Raw genomic sequence first — 15,264 nt, 5'->3', positions numbered from 1 at the left:
TATTAATAATATATATATATATATATATATATATATATATATATATATATATATATATAGAGAGAGAGAGAGAGAGAGAGAGAGAGGAGCGCTCACATGTGGCCATGTTGTTAGGTGTGGTCATATGGTCAATTATAGACCATTAGATTAGATAGATCTAATGATTCATATTAATCAAGATTTTTTCCAATATTTTCGCGCACATTCTCCTACCCAGAGAACTGTAAGGGTAAACTTGTCATAAAACACCGGAATAGGAAAAATCACATTGTTGTGTGTTTTATTACACTATTGGTGCATGTTGTCAACACTGTTGGTGTATTCTGGAACCCGACCGCTATAAATGGCCATTGTAATTACCACAACACGGGAATACACCATTGGTGTGTTTCACTGTGGTGTGTTTTATTACACTATTGGTGTATGTTGTCAACACTGTTGGTGTATTCTGGAACCCGCCCGCTATAAATGGTCACTGTAATTACCATAACACCCCCACTTACTAAAACGCGCGAAAATTCTCAGAATTACCACTGCCTTTAGATTAAACTGATTCAACGACCCAGATACGACCACACGACCATACCTAATGACATGACCACATATGAGCGTTTTTCTATATATATATATATATATATATATATATATATATATATATATATATATATATATATATATAAAATTAATTAATTAATTAATTAGAAGTATCAGCATACTATGAACAAATATAATAATGTTGAGAATGTTGATGTGGGTGAAAAACTATATAATAAGAAAATTTTTATGATATATTATAAATGTTTTGTAAGAAAATTATAAATGATAAGAATCAAAATCATTGAAAGTTTGTATGGATGTATATATTCAATTTAGAATTTCAATGACTTTTGTAGACTTTTTAAAATAAAAAATTGATAAAAGTCTATGAATATTTTTTATATAGACTTTTATAAAGTTTTAAAAAATTTTGTACTACTCTATGATAGTCAACCAAAGTTTATTAAAATCTATCATTTTAAAAGTTTTTAAAACTCTACAAAAGTCATGATTGAATACACCCTAAACCAATAAATCCATCCATTATTGTCAAAGATAAAAACATCAATAACACGAATCAAGGTTTTTCTTTTTTTTTAAATACATTGGTAAATCGAGTCACCAAAATAGTCCATGTCCTTGACTGATCCATCACCACAATTTCGCCAACTTTGGGAGTCTAAGGACCTAAACTTAGGCGACTAATTATACTGAATATATATAAAAGACAAAGGGCAGTGAGATAGTAAGCATTATTGTTTGACTGTTATAATCTCTCAAACTAGTCAACTATATATGTTAATTGATTTTAGCATGTAGAAATTCACTATTTTTAAATTCACAATTAAAAAGAAAAAACACTCCACCAACTCCGGTTGGGTTGAGCTGAGTCGGTTGTGTTGGGCACCAAGTTGGCCGAATTGGGCATCTAATCCGCCGATTAAAAGTCATCTAGGACAAAAATCTTCTCAACCTAGGGACGCCTAGGCCGATTTTTACAACACTAGACAACAAAGCGCAAATCATTTTTGAGTGACCAGAAAAAACCAACAACCCCGAGGGTTTGAATTGGATAACCCTTGCCATTACAAGACATGCTAATGTTATACTCACAATTTATTAGAGAACAGGGAAGCAATTGACTATACACTTATACAGTAACAGCCATACTAACAATTCCAAGTTTCAACAAGTCTATCAAACCAAAGATTGAGCATTCCACCATGGTGAACCAATAAAATTACTCTGATAAGGTATTTAGCAGAAAATTGTTCTTTCTCCTCCAAATGGCAAATGCATAGAAGATCCAAGTTAAAATTTACTCAGTCTTTCCAGCTGCATCATGCTCATCTATGGCGTGCATATCATAAAACTCCTTCAATTTCTCCCCCATTTCTATACCCCTTTGCTTCATCTCTTTTACAACTACTTTGGCATCTTCAAATCTCCTCCTGTAAATCAATTTCGTCGCCAATGTCTCGAAATTCTCGTAATCCAATTTCATGTCTCTCCCAGAATAGGTCATTACGAACTCCAGCGCCTGCGCATGAAAACCTAGCCTCACCATTTATCCGATAATGTGCGCGTGTATTGATTTTGATTTAGATTTTGATTCAACTCAATAGATTATGAGGATTGGTTCAAATATTTTTAGTTATGTTATATTATAACACAAATTTGGTTCGGATATCTAATATTGAAATTGTTGGTGGATATATACGAAAATAATAATAATAATCCTACGGAAAAAGGACTATTATTATTTATTGAAAAACTGGGAATTCTGGGAAGGACGAATGGATAAGGTGGGTAGGTGGTTAGCACGAGTCGAGCGAATAACTCTTTCCTTAAAATCTTATTTGTCGTCTCCCAAATTGGACAATTTTACCGATTTAGTAGACTTGAATGAAACTTTTTTTACTTAGGGATCCATTTGCTCTATCCACTTGACTTAGGGGCTAATTTGACATTTTTCCCATTTTAAAAAAATAAATCGTGAACATTAAGACCCAAGATGGACTTCGGTCCACAAAATAATTTGTCATCCTTTATATACAAAACTCACGCACATTAATCACAAAACCACTCACCTTAATTTTGATCTAGATGCAAAAATTACAAAATTGCCACCGCATTTTTTTTAAAAATTTTGATAATCTTGGACGTTGATTTAAGCGAGATGAATGACTTAGATTAAACCGCACAACCGCACCTGAGGCATTCACTCGCACCAGAACCGATTTCTATATATATATATATATATATATATATATATATATATATATATATATATATATATATATATATATATATATATATATATATAACAAATATTAAACTAGGGTTGCATATTCTTATATATGTATATGTGACAGCTACTTGCAATGGAGGGTTTCTTCTTGATAATGAAGATCACCATGTTTATAACTTCAACCATTTCCATAGGCTACATGGGTTTAATCAAACACCAACTCCCATTTTAAGGTATGAAATTTCCTAGATATTTTTTTTTTTTTTGGAAAAAATAAATTTTCATATTGTTGTACGGTGTCATGTTTTATGAAACATTAGACATTAAATAAATAATATTAGACATTTCTAATATTAGACCCAAAAAAAAAAGTTAATGAATAAAAAAAGGATATATGACATTAAATAATAAGCCTCTTGAATATATATATATATTAGTTTGTCTTATTTATGACACTTATCTCATTTTACATGTCGGGTTCTACGCATCAGTTAGACTTGATTTGAGTTATTTATAATATTTTTCATATTTAATTTAGTGTTAGTATATAAATTTATATATTTAAAAATAATATAAAAAATTATAATTAAACATGAAAAGTCAAATTTAAAATTATACTCCATAGTAAATTGTTAAGTCTTGATTCCTTAGCTTGACTTTAGAAATAATAACTATATAACGTTCCAACTAAATTATTTTATCTACCAGGACTATGTGGTCTAATGGTATCCGGGTTGGACTTCCAATTGGAAGATTATGAATTCAAGCCTTAGTGGAGGCGTTATTGGTTCTTTGTGTTTCAGTAGGTTGAGAAAGTATATGAACAGATACTACAATGTCATAGAGCCAGTAGCTTTCAAAAAAAAAATTATTTTATCTTTTATTAGTTTTTTTTTCTGGGTGGGGGGACCTCCAAGCATGGCCTGCATGGGCCCTGGAAAATAAACGAGGAAATGCAAATTAATTTTACCAATAAATAGTAACATCACAATTCAAGTAAAATTGGAGCAGATGGAATACATCATTATAAAATTTTCAAAAAATTAAAATTAAAAATTTATAGGTTTGTGATTAAGGGTACATTTGGAAATTCAGAAAATAACTTCTGAAGTTATTTTTCAGATTTTTCAATGTTTGGATAGTTAAGGAAAATGAAGTCAAAGGAAATATTCATTCTGGTCAATGGAAAAAAAATACCTAATTTGATGGAAAATGCCCGCCTCCTAGTTTTAGTCCTAAGACATTTTTTTGAATTCTTTATTTTTCATCTCTCTTCCTTCTTTTCTTTCTTAAATTAATTTTCAGATTATTGCTATTAGCACCACCACCAACACCACTGCACCACAACACAATTCAACTACAACATCACCAGGCCACCACTATGACATCACCACCACCATTACCACACCACTACAACCACCACTACCACACAATTCAACTACAACATCACCAGGCCACCACTACGACACCACTACAACCACTACTACCACACCACCACCACCACCACCACCACCACACCATCGCCACCATTATTACTACCACACCACCACCAGCATATACCACATCATCACCACTTATTATTATTATTATTATTATTATTATTATTATTATAACAAAATGAACCAAATAGAAAAAAAATGTAATTTCTTAACTTTCAACCAAACAGAAAATATATATATATATATATTACATTCAGCCAAACACCAAAAAATTAAATATTTTTTAAAAAAAGAGTTATTTTCTTGATCAATGATGAATAAACCTTAGCTAGGCACCTACGTAGTTAGGGTCAAATTGACCCTAATTCTCTTTGATCAAGAAGTAACTTCAATTTGGTCATAAGGTTTACATTCAGCCAAACACCTACGTAGTCTAGATGTAACTTCAATTTGACCCTAATTCTCTCTTCTTCTTTTTTTAATTATTTTGGTCTAGTTCTGAAGATGGTGTAATAAAGATTGCTGGATCTAATTATGTATATACGAAAGTGGCAGCCTCCAATATACTGAGGGGTAGTGGGTTCCATGGTCAAAACAACATCACTAATTATTCTCTCATCAGTTCGGATTTTCCCATGATGTTCACACAAAGATTCTCATCTGCAGATGAGACAATGAGTACACCCACTCCATCGTCTTCAACCAATCTGCAACAACTACACAGACACAGAACAACTGATGAAGGAGGAGAGAAAATGGATGGGCAGAATAATAAAGAAAAGGAAATTATTTGCAGAAGTGAATATTAATCTTGATTTGAATTTATCCATAAATGCGAGGATTAATCATAGTACTAAACTGTGTCTTTCCTTGTATTCATCAGAGGGGAATCATCATCATGGGATAATAAGAAGAAGAAGAAGAAGAAAGCAGGAAGAAGGAACAGGAATGGGTGGCAGTAGTAGTTGTAGTTTAGATCTGAGTTTGTGATTAATTAAGAAATTAGATCATATAAGAATTTCAGGCATATTTATTTTTTATATTTATGAAGATATATATATAATAGAGATTGAATGTTGGATCGTCCCTTGTACACGTTTTATACATTCATTTTCGGGTGCAAGTTCTAGGTTAATGCATCATTGTATGCATGATACATCGGTCCACGCAATAATTTACCGAGACATGGCATTTGGTGCCACAAATTAGGGCTAACTAGCCGGGTGATGCAGGACATCTATGTTCGCTCCAAAGCTTTGTCGTATAACTGGACAAAAGTATGAAATAGGTGGAAATAGGACGTTTTTGTAGTGCGCGGACAATAATATGACAATTTTAAAAGCTGGACAAAAGTATGAAAAAGTACTTTAGGACACGCGCTCGGATGCGTTTGAATTTATTTTTTGTTTTCAAAATATTGACCACAGACACAAGTAGGACTTGTGTACATCAGACGCAAGCTATATGATGTTTCTACCGGAAGAGAGCAAAAAAATGATCCTTATATTAATGCATGCATGTCCCAAAGTACTTTTTCCTATTTTTGTCCCGCTTTTAAAATCGTTATATTATTATCCATGCACAACAAAAACGTTTTATTTCAGTCTTTTTTGCCCTTGTATAACTAGCTATATATAGTGTTGTAATGACCAAACATGATGTTAACTTGTACTACAAAGCAACCATTAGCTTTGTGCAAGTATTCATCGTTAATCGTCGTCTTATTTTTACGCTTATATTTATAGATTTTATGATTTTACAACATATGGAATATATGATTTATATATCAAATTTTAGAATAAATATTAATACATTATATTACAATGCGAATGCTCCTTATAGTAATGTGGATACAACTTTCATACTTTTTTTCAATTGTCACAAGTATTGACATCTAATTTTATTTGTTGTAATACAGCATATTCAAAAGGGAATGCACGAGGATGGAATTGAAACAACACCTATTACATTAAGGCTGAAGTTTTAAAAGTGTATATTTCAGGGGCGAATATAAAATTGTTAGGGGCCAAAATGTAAAGTGTGAAACTTCAAGGTCCCGTAATGTTGGATGATGGCAAAACCACATTTTGGCCCATGCAGGTCTTGAACCTGCGACCTTCGCGTTATTAGCATGACGCTCTAACCAACTGAGCTAATAGGCCAGCTTATTTGTGTTATTCGAATTAATTTTATTATACTGGTGTTATATAATTTATATTGTAGTGTAAATGCGGAAAAAGACATGTTAAATACTACGGAGTACTATGCAATTTTGTTGACTTATCAAGTGATTTTTAGAGATTAATGCTAAGTGCATTTTTGTACCATTGAACAGTTTCAAAACAATTTTAAATTGTTCAACCAAAAACAAAGGTAAAGAAATGTTTTGATAACAATATGATTAATTCTAAAGTTTCAAACTAAAACAATGTGAAAAACACGTTGAGGATCAAATATTTTGTATAAGAAAAAAATAATGATGAGTGAGTTGGTAGATAGATTGGGCAATTCTTATACCATGAACCCTTCACAATACACTGTAGACTCTTATGCATGTATATGTGTCGTATGTTATGAGTTTTTATGTATTGTATTATGAAATTTTGTACCTCTGTACACGAAACAAATTAATAATTATGTTTTATGTTATGAATTTCAGTTCTGGTTCGTCAGAACCTAACCGGTTTGGTTCCGTGGGCATGACTACCTGGCTGTGGCATTGTGCTGACTTTGGTCTAAATTGTCTTTGAGGCACAGCAAAGAAACAAAGCAATAAATCCATCCATTATTGTCAGACTCAGATAAAACATCAATAACATTTTATTTTTTTTGAAATAGAACATCAATAACATGAATGAAAGTTTTTTTTCTTTTTTTTTTTATACGTTATTAAATCGCAAGTCACCAAAGCAGTCCCTGTCATTGATTGATCCATTACCACAATTCCGCCAACTTGGGAAGTCTTAACTCCAAGATATTGTTGCTGAAGTATTGCCTTTAGGTTAGATGATCAACCACTTGAGTTAACCTCCAAGGCAATAAGGAAGGGTCATTCATGTCGATTGGTAATGAGTACTATCATTGGTCCTATTGTACTATATAGGATACAAATAGCATACATGATTCTACTTGTTGCAACTCAACAATGTGGACTGATCCCTAGAATTTTCAGACAGTTTTCATACAAAGAATGTCAACCAATACAATGAATAAAACAGTGTATTGCAGTTTATTAATAGCTGAACACACAACAATTCTGCTACTGAATACACTCATAAGATGAGGAGGATTTCTGCAAATAAGATTTTAACAACACCCATGTTTTGCTGGAGATCACTCAACACTGTTCTCATCATGAAAAATATACCAAAATCAAAATGCATAATAAACTTCGCAAAAGGCGCTAGGCACTAGTCGGGCATCTGAGTGGCGTCTAGTCACCACTTAGGCGGTCGAGTAATTATCCTGTATATATACAAGACAGAGGACAATGAGATAGTAAGCACTATTGTTTGAGTGCTATAATCTCTCAAACTAGTCAACTATAGTTTTAGCATGTAAAATTTCACTATTTCTAAATTCACAATTGAAAAAGAAAAACACCCCACCGACTCAGTTGAGTTGCGCTGAGTCGGGCGTGTTGGGCACCTAATCGGCCGATTAAAAGTCACCTAGGACTGAAATTTCTCAGCATAAGGATGGCCTGGCCGATTTTTACAACACTAAACAACAAAGAGCAAATCATTTTTGAGAGACGAGAAAAACCAGCAGCCACTATCCCGGGTTTGAATTGGATAAATCCCAAGTTGTCAAACAAAGAAATAACTCAATTACAAGACATGCTAATGTTATACTCACAATTTATTAGAGAACAGGGAAGTTATTGACTATACAGTAACAGCCATACTAGCAATTCCAAGTTTCAACAAGTCTATCAAACCAAAGATTGAGAATTCCACCATTGGTGAACCAATAAAATTACTCTGATGAGGTATTTGAATGTCATGGAATTTATCAATCTGAATCAACATATGAGAATAATAGAACAGTTTCTGAGACTTACCTAAAAGAAGAATGTCTTTTAGCAGAAAATTTTTCTTTCTCCTCCAAATGGCAAATGCAGAGAAGATCCAAGTTAAAATTTACTCAGTCTTTCCAGCTGCATCATGCTCATCTATGGCGTGCATATCATAAAACTCCTTCAATTTCTCCCCCATTTCTATACCCCTTTGCTTCATCTCTTTTACAACTACTTTGGCATCTTCAAATCTCCTCCTGTGAATCAATTTCGTCGCCAATGTCCCGAAATTCTCGTAATCTAATTTCAAGTCTCTCCCAGAATAGGTCATTACGAACTCCAGCGCCTGCGCATGAAAACCTAGCCTCACCATTGATCCGATAATGTGCGCGTGTGTTGAATACAACGGCGAAATCCCCTCGTCCACCATTCTAATCAGCAGCCTCAGCGCTGCGTCTGGTTTTCCGGCCCTGCACGCGCCCAAAACCAGCGCGTCGTACGTCCTGGTGTCCGCTCCCAGCTTCTCATTCTCCAATTTGGTGAGAACTCCGGCGGCTGAGGTTAGATCGCGGACGTAGCAATAGCCGGTGAGTATGTAGTTGTAGGCGGTGAGATCCGGGCGGACTTTCAAGTCCTTCATCGCCTCCACCACGCGCCACGCCTCCTTGAACTTCCTCATCTTAGTGAGCTCGTTGAGAATAGGGTGGAAAGTGACGGCGTTGGAGCCGTAGCCCTCGCGCACCACGATCTCGGCCACGCGCAGCGCCTGCGGCAAGTGATGAAGCTTCGAGAGGCGAGCCACGAGGCAGTCGTGCGCGCTCTTCCTGGCGAAGCGCTGGTCGACGCGAGATAGCGCTGCAAGAAGATCGTCGAGCTTAGAGACGTCATGGGAAACGAACTTGAAGGTGTAGTTGGTGCAGAATAAGCCGTCTTTACCCCGCTGCTCGAGGAGGGATTGGACGGCGTCGAAGTCCCCATTCCGGCCGGCTTTATTAATCAGCTCATCGTATTTCGACGTCGTCAGAGTCTCCGGCGTTGCGCCGGCATCGGTTGAGCTTTGGGTAGAGAAAGCACACAGAAATGGTGATGATTTTGGGGTTTTACAGAGAAGCGAACGCAGAGAGAGCATTTTTAACAGGGTTTAGGGGAGAAGAGATCGAGAATTCAAAAGGAGTTCAGATTAGGGATGTAAATCGGGCCAGCCCAGTCTCCGGGCTAGTCCTGTCGGGTTGTCGGGCTAATCGGTTCGGGTTAATCGATTTATTAATATTTTATTCTTGAGTTTGGTTTGGCTTTAACCCTAAACTTCGGATTGTTAGGCTAATTGAGCGGGTTGAACCATCTGAACTAAAATTAGAAACTGAAAGTGAGTACCAATATTTAGAGTAGGGATGACAACGGGGCGGGGCGGGACGGAATGGGACGGGGCGAGAAGTATAATTCCCATCTCCATCCTCAACGAAAAATTAAAAATAGTCCCTATCTACGTTCCCGCGGAGAATTTGACAGGGACGAAGAATTCCGTCCTCATCAATTTTTAGTCAAAATATTATATTAATGTTGATTTAAATTTTAAAAAACTAAAAATTTAAGTTTTAAATTAAATTATATATATATATATATATATATATATATATATATATATTTATATATATATATTTATTTATTTATTTATTTATTTATTTATTTTAAAGTATAATAATTATTCATTAGGTTTCACATCACTTCTATAATAAAGAATAGTTTTCAATAGTTCGAGTTGTCGGGCTAGCACTTTTAATTTCGGGTTAGCCCTATCAGGCATCGGGCTAATCGGTTTCGGGCTCGTCGGGCTAATGTGTTTTATCGGGCTAGCCCGTTCGGGCCATAGCCCTGTCGATTTTAGTATTTTTAGGGTTGGCCCATCGGGTTCGAGCTAAATTGACATCCCTAACTCAGATACGTAGGAGCATAGAGCATTGTATATTTTGGGCCCAAATAAATTTAGCCCACAGAGTTAGATAATCGTTATGGCAAATTATGATGTGCATCCGTATGCACCATGTATGGTGCATACGGATGAAAAAACGACGTCGTTTTATTAAAAACACGCGTCTCCCATTTAAAAAAATAATAATAATAAAAATCAAGTTCAATTCCCAGCAACAACATATGAATTAAAATTTCAGAACCAATGAACTATAATTCCATAATCGATGAAGTATAATTCCATAATCTATGAACTAAAATTCCAGAATCTAATCTATGAACTAAAAATTCCAAAATGAGTGAACTAAAATTCCAGAATCTATGAATTAAAATTTCAGAATCAATGAACTACAATTCCAGAATCGATGAACTATAATTCCAGAATCAATGAACTAAAATTCCATAATCTATGAACTAAAATTTCAGAATGAATGAACAACATAATGATGTTGCTAGGAATCGAACCTGATTTTTTTTTTTTTAAGGAGAGACGCGCGTTTTTAATAAAACGACGTCGTTTTTGCATCTATATGCACCATGCATGGTGCATACGGATGCACAACATAACTATCCAATCGTTATACCTGCACCACGGCGCACAATGCACTGTGCGCTCCGCTGGCAAATTATGTTATGCGCACGTGCGCACCTTGCAAGGTGCGCACGTCTCTAAAACGGCGTCGTTTCAGGGAAAACGACGCTGTCCTAATTAAAAAAAAATGTTCAAAAGGGCCGTTAACGTTATTAACAGCGTATTCGTTATGAAATTATGAATGTACAGACGTACAGTTATGACATTATGAATGTATAGTTATAGAATTATGAATGTACAGTTATGAAATTATGAACTTACAATTATGAACATAGGGCTTCGAAAATTATGAATGTACAGTATGGAATTATGAATATACAGTATGGAATTATGAATGTACAGTTATGAAATTATTAACACAGAACTCTGACATTATGAACATAGAGCTTCGAAAATTATGAATTTACAGTTATTGAATTATGAATGTACAGTTACGGAATTATGAATGTACAGTTATGGAATTATGAATTTACAGTTATGAAATTATGAACACAGAGCTGTGAATATATACTCCTATAACGAAGCAGTCTGAAATTTAAAAAAAAAAAAAAAAAAAAAAAAAAAAAAAAAAAAAAGGTAGATAACGGTGCCACTGACGGCACCGTTACCGTGCGCATGATGCACGCTGGGCACGAGTCCACAGCATAACGATTGGCGCCCCGCTCCTCCCAAAACGACGTCGTTTTGGGAGGCGCAATAGAAAGTTGACATGATTATGTATATTTGTTTATATAATTATGTATATTTTTTATTATGTACATTTTTTATACAATTATGTACATCTGAATCAGGAAATTTTTGTGTATTATGTTAAGAGTTGATGTGTATTATGTTAAAAGTTTATGTTTATTATGTATTATGTTAGATTATGTGTATTATCTTTTTAAAAAGAGTATGTGTATTTTGTTATATAATTATGTACATTCATGTATACAATTATGTGTATTCTAATATAACATTATGTACATTTTTGAACATGAGATTTTTTTTTAAGGAAAATTATCTGTCAAACACTGGGTAGCGAAATTTCAAAAAATAAAAATAAAAAATTTGAAACGACGTCGTTTTGCATCTGGGCGCACAATGCAACGCGCGCCGTGCTGCAGGATATAAATTGTCATCGTTATGCTATGGACCCGTGTCCAGCATGTATTGTGGACACGGTAACGGTACCATTAGTGGCATCGTTATCTTCCGTTTTTTTATTTATTTATTTCAGACCGCTTCGTTATAGGAGTATATGTTCATAATTTTATCACTATATGATCATAATTGTAAGTTCATAATGTCAGAGTTCTGTGTTCATAATTCCATAACTGTACATTCATACTTTAATAATTGTACATTCATAATTCCGTAACTGTACATTCATAATTCAATAACTGTAAATTCATAATTTTCGAAGCTCTATGTTCACAATTTTAGAGCTCTATGTTCATAATTTTATCAGTATATGTTCATATTGTAAGTTCATAATGTCAGAGCTCTATGTTCATAATTCCACAATTGTACATTCATAATTCCATAACTGTACATTCATAATTCTATAACTGTACATTCATAATTTCCTAACTGTACATTCATAATTCCATAACTGTACATTCATAATTTTCGAAGCTCTTTGTTCACAATTTTAGGGCTCTATGTTCATAATTTTATCACTATATGTTCATAATTGTAAGTTCATAATGTCAGAGCTTTGTGTTCATAATTCCATAACTTACATTCATAATTCTATAACTGTACATTCATAATTCCATAATTGTACAATCATAATTCCATAACTGTACATTCATAACTCCACAAACGAATAACGCCGTTAACGGCGAGACAAAATCAAATTTTTTTTATTAAAACTGGAATGCTGCGTTTTCCCTAAAAACGACGTCGTTTTAAACTCGTGTCCACAGCATAATTTGCGAGAGTTAGACCTGCAAATCATCAATAGTTATTGCCCGCAAATTATGCTGTGCAACCGTGTGCACCATGTATGGTGCAGCAAAAACAACGTCGTTTTGACTAAAACGCGCGTCCAACTTAAAAAAAAAAAAAAATTAAGTTCGAATCTCGGCAATAGTATTTTTTTGTGCATAATTTGAATTATATATCCACAATGAATGAACTAAATATCCACAATGAATGAACTAAATATCTACAGTGAATGAATAACTAAAAATTCAGAATGAATGAACTAAATATCTACAATGAATGAACTAAATATCTATAATGAATGAACAACATAATGTTGTTGAGGGGAATCGAAACTGAATTTTTTAAAATAAAATTGGAACGCGCATTTTTAGTCAAAACGACGTCGTTTTGCAACCATGTGCACCATGCATGGTACACACGGTTGCACAACATAACTATTGGTTATTGCCTCTATGTGGATCACGGTCCAAAAATGACGTCGTTTTGTTTAATTTTATTTTTTCGCGCGTCCAGTTGTAACATACATTTTTATAACTCGTAATGTACATTATTCTAAAATATAATATACATTATTTTAAAATATAATGTACATTATGTTACCCCATATGTTTCACTATTCTAAACACGTAATGTATATTATTCTAATACATAATGTACATTACTTTTATTCATAATATTCACAACGATGTTTTGGACCGTGGTCCACACAATAATTTGCCCAAATTATACCATGGACCAAGGTCCACCTTGCATTGCAATCATTATTGTGTGGATTATACTATCAAATAATATACTTTTAGTATATTAAAAATGTACATTGTATTCAGGGAAAGTATATTATTTGACATGTATACCATGGTCATTAATTTATTCACTGAGGTTCGATCTCATTACCTCCCATATAAAAGAGATCACTACATGTCATCTGAGTACAAAGTACTTGAAAAAATGCAATACCGATTGCTTTTGAAAGAGAGGAAGAAGGCAAATTATATCGTGCACCGTGGTGCATAATCGATTATGCACCGCGCGTCAGACATTACAGTGTGTCTAAACCGACACTGTCAAAACGACGTCGTTTTATTTAATGAAAAGAAACAGAATCTTCGCAAAAAATAACTCTGTTCTTCAGTTTCATTTTGTATACACTGCAGTTTCAGTTCAACACAAGTACAGTTTCATTTCGATATAACTACAGTTTCATTCAATATTTATACACTCAAATATGTGAAAATGTTATTTAATTTTATTTTATATACACTATAATTTCATTAAAACACAACTACATGATCATTTGAATATAATTATAGCTTCATTGTACAATATACACTCAAATATGTGAAATGTTATTCAGTTTCATTTTATATATACTGTAATTTCATTTCACCACAACTACAGTATCATTTGATATAACTGTAGTTTCATTTGATAATATAAAAATAATACGTGAGCAGTGTCGGTTTAGACACATTGTAGTGTCTGACGCGCGGTGCATAATCGATTATGCACCGCGGTGCACGATATAACGACCCGAGGAAGAAGGAAACAAGGCCCATGTCACAATATCTATAGAGTAGAAATGGGCAACTTATACCGTGCACTGGTCCTGGCCCAAAACGATGTGGTTTTGCATCTTTTTGTGGGCAAATTATTGTATGGACCATTGTGCACACAATGTTGTATGGACCATTACAAAAAGTACATTTTTAATATACTAAATGTACATTATTTTTGTACTGAATGTACATTATATAATATAATGTACACTCAGTACACAAATAATGTATATCCCCTGAATACAATGTACATTATTTTTATATTGAATGTACATTATTTTTGTATTGAATGTACATTATTTTATAGTATACAAAATATGGTCCATACAACTTGTGTGGACCATGATCCACACAATAATGATTGCTTTTTGTGTGTCCGTTGTTAATTCCTTAAAAAAATTCATATTTCGAATGTACAGAATTGTATAATAGAATACACAGAATTTTATACCTGAAAACACAGAATTTTATAACTGAATACACATAATTTTTTTTTGAAAGGATAATACATATAATCTAACACACTACATAATATACATAAACTCTTAACATAATACACATAAACTATTAACATAATACACATAAACTCTTAACTCTTTAAAAAAAAATTCATGTTTCGAATGTACAAAATTATATAATAGAATGTACATAATTTTATACCTGAAAACACAGAATTTTATACCTGAAATTAATAAAACGACGTCATTTTGGGAGGCACGAGGCGCACATTGCAATGTGCGCCCTGGTGCACGGTATAACGATTGGTAGAAATGGAAGTTGGAATAAGCAAATTATATCATGAATCAAGGCAAATTATACTGTGGACCGCGGTCCACAATCCATTGCGGTCCATGCATTAAAACGGGGTCGTTTCTTTTCATGAAAAGAAACGTCATCTGTTCCGCGCTGTTTCGCAAAAAATAACTCTATATATATATAACATATTCAGTTCCATTTTATGTACACTGTAG

At 33.7% G+C, this 15,264-nt stretch overlaps 1 protein-coding gene and 1 non-coding gene across 5 annotated transcripts; both read right to left on the bottom strand.

Moving 5' to 3' along the window:
- Positions 1 to 1,842: 1,842 nt before the first annotated feature.
- Positions 1,843 to 9,424, bottom strand: LOC109154866 (pentatricopeptide repeat-containing protein At2g40240, mitochondrial-like). 4 transcript variants are annotated; one of them, XM_019302604.1, is made up of 2 exons: positions 8,606 to 9,424; positions 1,843 to 2,091 (listed from the first exon to the last, which is right to left on the bottom strand). In XM_019302604.1, exons 1-2 carry the CDS (start codon positions 9,372 to 9,374, stop codon positions 1,856 to 1,858), a joined length of 1,005 nt encoding a protein of 334 aa, XP_019158149.1. In that variant the 5' UTR covers positions 9,375 to 9,424; the 3' UTR covers positions 1,843 to 1,855. The 4 variants fall into 4 exon arrangements, with proteins under 4 accessions (XP_019158149.1, XP_019158148.1, XP_019158146.1 ...); XM_019302603.1 differs by having other exon boundaries at positions 1,843 to 2,096; positions 8,611 to 9,424; XM_019302601.1 differs by lacking the exon at positions 1,843 to 2,091 and adding an exon at positions 6,989 to 7,256 and having other exon boundaries at positions 8,291 to 9,424.
- TRNAI-AAU lies at positions 6,316 to 6,389 on the bottom strand. The gene has a single exon. It is a non-coding gene; the product is annotated as a tRNA-Ile (tRNA).
- Positions 9,425 to 15,264: the final 5,840 nt, after the last annotated feature.

This window comes from Ipomoea nil, unplaced genomic scaffold (assembly GCF_001879475.1).
Source record: "Ipomoea nil cultivar Tokyo-kokei standard unplaced genomic scaffold, Asagao_1.1 scaffold2662, whole genome shotgun sequence".
Taxonomy (NCBI): Eukaryota; Viridiplantae; Streptophyta; class Magnoliopsida; order Solanales; family Convolvulaceae; genus Ipomoea; species Ipomoea nil.
The sequence above is the reverse complement of the archived record's forward strand: the minus strand, read 5'-3'. Positions and strand labels throughout refer to the sequence as shown.